This window comes from Penaeus chinensis, chromosome 13 (genome assembly GCF_019202785.1).
Source record: "Penaeus chinensis breed Huanghai No. 1 chromosome 13, ASM1920278v2, whole genome shotgun sequence".
NCBI classification, from domain to species: domain Eukaryota; kingdom Metazoa; phylum Arthropoda; class Malacostraca; order Decapoda; family Penaeidae; genus Penaeus; species Penaeus chinensis.
In genome coordinates, this window is record NC_061831.1 from 27,119,181 (window position 1) to 27,124,180 (window position 5,000).

Here is a 5,000-nt window from a genome sequence, read left to right on the forward strand (position 1 = left end):
TCTGACCTTGACCGTGACTATGACCTCGGCCGTAATTTCTCTTGTAGTTTACTAGACACGGTCCACCCCCTAGGCAGTCCTCTCCGCCGTGCACCTGTCCTCCGGAGGTCACTTTCCATGGGTGTGTCTCCCGCAGTTTCTAGGAGCGCACCATCCCTCTCGGTGCGGCCTCGTCAACAACCACGGACGCACCTCATAAGGAGCAACACAATGGTGAGTGCTCCTCCCCCACCTCGCACTCGCCATTGCCTACAGAAGAGCCACAGTCTAGGAGAGAATGATAAACATTGGCTCCTCCACCATGACCCTGACCTATTAATGGACCATTGGGATGTAAGGGACCAAGGCCACAGGGCTCGCTCAAGGTCACTTACTAGGGATGACCTAGTGTTGCGGTCACATCCTAAGAAGACTGTGACCTATGAAGACGAAGTTTTATCTAAGCACAGGGTCCAAGGACCTGCTAGGATTTCAAGAAGCTCACTCTCAATTGATAAATCAGTGCCTTATGAATCAGATCTAGAGGTAAGGGAACACGTGTCGGACACGTTCAGACGGAAGCCCAGGGCACAACCTGAGCGTGAAGTCTACAGTGATGCTCAGAATTCTGATATCTCCAACGGAGAGACTAATCGGAGTTTATATCGTAGACGAAGTTCAGCCCGACTTGTGGACGGGCACAGTGCAGGGACCTACTACGGGTATGACTCCGAATACAGCGGAGCGGAGACAGAGGTGTTCCTCTCAGATAGGTCATTAGACAGATCCTGCAGCCTAGAACATGTGGAACAGAGAAAACCTGAGATTAGACGAGACATTGAAAAGCGACCCATCGATCAACCAAGACGTATGACAATGGAGAGGGTTGATGAATTCTTTCCTACTTCAATCCAATCAGTAAGAGAAGGGTCAAGCCAGACTTTGCCTAGAGCAAGGCGTCATTCTGGGATTACACAGCCTCGAAAAACATTTATGAGGGCCAATACAGAGAGTTCTCTTCTATCAGGTCCAAGTAGGAATATAGAACGCGAGGTAATGTGGCGGCCTTCTAGAGAAGACCCAGAGGCACTGTATCGAGTTCCTCTTCGTGAGTCAAGTGTCTCAGAACCACCATTAGAAGCGGCAAGAAGTCTTCATAGTAATCCATCTCTGGCACATGTTTTTGATGGAAGTGGACCACCTAGTAAATACGAGGCTTATGGTTCTGACGAAGTGTTTGCTCCTGTGGAGCAGAGAAGACAAGAGCCACCAAGACCAGGAGATGAGAGGGGTAGATATCCAAGTGATGCACCGCATGAGTACGATAGAAATTATAGGCGTGACAGTAGATTGGTGCCAGAAGCAGAGGGATATATTGATCAAGATGAGAGATACAGAGCCCCAACCATTGAAGATAAGGACAGATATCCAGACCGAGGTCACAGCGATGATGAAAGATACAGGAATAAAGATAGGTATAGAGATTTTGGGCCTCCTGAAAAAGAAAGGTATAGAGAACAAATATCAATGGAAAAAGAGAGGTACATAGAACAGGTACCAGCTGATATAGAAAGATGTATAGTGCAAGGAACAGTGGACCAGGAGAGGTACAGAGATCATGAACTTATGGAGAAGGATAGATATGTAGAACAAGTACCTAGGGGCATAGAGAGGTATAGAGAACCTATTGTGGTAGAGCAGGAAAGATTCAGAGATGAAGATCCATATAGAGATCAAAATGTTGGAGACCATGATCGCTACCGAGAACAAGGAGCCATAGAAAAAGATCGATATAGACGACGAAGTTCATGTATTGATGACAGGCCCAGAGCTTCCATAGACCAGGGAAGATACAGAGAAGTGGGGGATCTGGAACAAGAAAGATACAGAGAAAATATAGGACAGGAAAGATACCGGGAACACATAGAACAGGAAAGATATCGGGAACATCCAGAACAGGAAAGGTATTTAGACCCAGTGGAACATGGGCGAGGCTATCAGCATGGTCCCCCTCCACCACCACCACAAGAATACAACGGCCAAGTGGATGATAGACGCTGCTACGACAGTCCAAGAAGAGATGGAAAAGAACGATATGATATTGTGTATGATGACCGTGAGCATCAGTATGGAGAACAGTATGAACATGAGAGTCCAAGAATGAGGGACCCTCGCTACCAGCAAGATCCCAGAAGCCAACGGTTTCCCCCTAGTGGTCACGACCCAAACTTCGCTTACCATGATCCCCATAGACCACATGACCGACGCGACACAGCTTCTCACCAGCACACTCCGCACCCTCACAACCCTGCTCATGCACACGCCCACCCCACTAACACCATCCACGCCCAACCCTCTAACACCCACCAGACTTATGCAGACCCATCCTCCTATTCTGTAGCTGAGACTGATCCTATGTACCCTGCTGACACAGACATTGTAGTAGATGACGAGAACCCTGACCAAGACAGACCCTTAACCCCCCGAGTTCGCCACAGTTCCTCCGTTAGTATTAATGAGCACCCTGAGTACTTTGAATTTGACGCCAATAGTCCCCCTAGTACGGAGCCTCGCGCAGACGCTGATGTAGACCCTTCTTCTAACCCTGCTAGTGAGTTTAGCCAACGGGAGACCGCATACGGATCCATGGGCGTGAACTACGGCGGAACAAGTAAGCGGGGTCAGCTGGGCAGGAGCCGGTCCACCAGCGAGGTCCCCGAGACAGAAAAAACTGGTACGTTGCCCTGCCTGGCATGTCCGCCTTTGCTGATCCCAATGACCTTTGTTTGTTCTCGAAATATCCCCGTTCTAAATAACAGGATGTGGGCAGCAGCCAGCTTTAAAGAATGTTATTGTTTAGTATTTATCGTTTGATTTATAGAACTGATCGTGAGTGGCCCCCTTGACAAGATCCCATGCCTGAGACTAACTTTTTCATGAATTTTCTTATCCCTTACTGTTTCATGATTTTTTCGTATATTTAGTTTAAGGTAGTGTGTACGTGCCTTTTCAATTCAGCAATTTGATTTAAAACTGAATACTGATTTGATTGCTCTGCTACAGTGACCAATATATGTTTTGACTGGAATAATGAATTATGCATGTCAAGTAGTTAGTTGCCTGTTTTTTTTTTATGTTATGAGCGAACAAGCAACCGCTGCTCACACGTTCTCACTTCTACGCTCTCTGCTCCACCGATCCCCTCGTCCCCCCTACCCCTGATCCTTGATCCTCCTCGTCTCCCTTTTTGTCCCTGACCTTTCCCGCATGGCGTCCAGAGAAGGAAAGCGTAGGAGAAGGAGACGAAAAAGGAGAAAAAGGAGGCGAAGGGTCAGAAGAGGGCGTGGTAGTGGAAGAGGCGGTGGAGGGAAATGTGGAGGGAGATGTAGAGGGTGGTGAAGTGGAGGAGGGTTGTGAGGAAGCCGAGGTAATGGTGGAGGAGGAGTGTGTGGAGAGGGAATGCAGCGTGGAGGGTTCGAGCCCCCCTCCCGAACATGCCTGCGGCTCTTCCAACCACGACTCCCTCGACGTGGAGAAGCTGGGTAAGCTTACATTGCCGCAACCCAGAGGCAGCCACCCTCGCTTGTGTTGCCCCACCCACCAGCCTCCCACCATGTATTGTAGTACTATTGCTCCTTCTCCTGCTCCTGCAGCTGCTGCCGATGCCTGTAGTAGTCTTTTTCCTGTGTGACTTTGTGTTACAGGGCCTGTTTCCTCGCCTGCTTTTTTGTCTTAATTAATGCTTACCCCTTACAGATCTGCTGTATTTTCTTACATGACTTAAAGATATAACGAGGTCAAGGTATGTATTTTCCTCTTGTTAGCATACTGAGAGGTTACTTTTGAATGTTTGGTGCTTGTAGCTTGGAACCCACTCACTTTTTCCATCACATGTTTATAAGATACAACCCACCTTCCACGCATCCTAAAACTTTATGTGAATACTTCACTTGCTGAAGACATGGTCGTATGGTATCTTTAGAAGTTAGAAATTCTGGGGGTGTTGTTCAGAATGGACAGTTTCCACTCACAGTTCTCACTGCAGATATACAACATACATTTATATCTCCACCACGATACCATCCGTCCAGCAGGCTTTACACAGTTAAGGTTTCTTGGCAGTATAGGAAAACTTGCTTGCCTATGAAATATTAGAGGTATTATTCGTCAGTATTCAGCTTGACATTGAAATAGATGTTCAAGGATACAGCTTGTTGCTTCATTCAGTATTACGCTTGTTTATCATCTGAATCGTGCGTAAATTTGAAAGATAACTCTTCATATGGGTTTAGCACTCAACTGGGAAGAGCAGTCATTTTATGACATCTCTCAAGACTGACCATTTGCCTAGTCTGGCGATGACATCCACAGTCTACCTTGACGCCAGATACACATCATTCACCAAGAGAAAGGAGAGCAAATGTGCCCTTGCCTAACACCACAAGACCGTGATTACAGTCCAGAAAGCAAGGGCACTCTAAGGACTCTATAGATGGATACTGGCAACAAGGCATTGGACTCGTGTCAACAGTAATTCTTCAAAAAAAAATTCGTGTAACTCATGTCATGTTTGTGCATAGAGTTGAGCATCAGAAAAGAGAGAGAAGATATAAGGCTTTGATTTACGCCATAACCCGTATGGGTTTCCTCCGATAACCGGACTCTGTACTATGTTTGACTTGACATCTCTTGAGTGCTGTTGCTGATTTGTATTTATTTTGGATAATATGAAGCCTATATGTGTCTTTTACTTCATGATTTAAATCCATCCCCTGATGAGTATAATATATTGCGATGGACGTCAGATTTTTGGCAAAGTCTAGAAAAGTCAAACTGTTTATAAACACTCAAGAACCTTTGTCTTTGCCTGATAGTCAAAGTAATGCCTCTGCAAGTCTGCATATTTTCCATATGCACTGTATCATCTTGAACATATCTTTGTTGTATCCTTTAGTGTTTGTTTTTATGCAACTACTCCGACTTGTATTTGCTGGTCCGTGATTATCTCGTTGAGTATCTGG

The 5,000-nt window shown here is 46.3% G+C and overlaps 1 protein-coding gene across 1 annotated transcript in view; it reads left to right on the forward strand.

The window, feature by feature from the left end:
* Positions 1–5,000, forward strand: part of LOC125031644 — a 177,312-nt gene that overhangs the window by 149,075 nt on the left and 23,237 nt on the right. The window contains exons 22-23 of the mRNA XM_047622526.1: positions 48–2,713; positions 3,258–3,521. Of these exons, the coding sequence (XP_047478482.1) occupies positions 48–2,713; positions 3,258–3,521 (2,930 nt within the window). The remainder of the gene's footprint in view (positions 1–47; positions 2,714–3,257; positions 3,522–5,000) is intronic.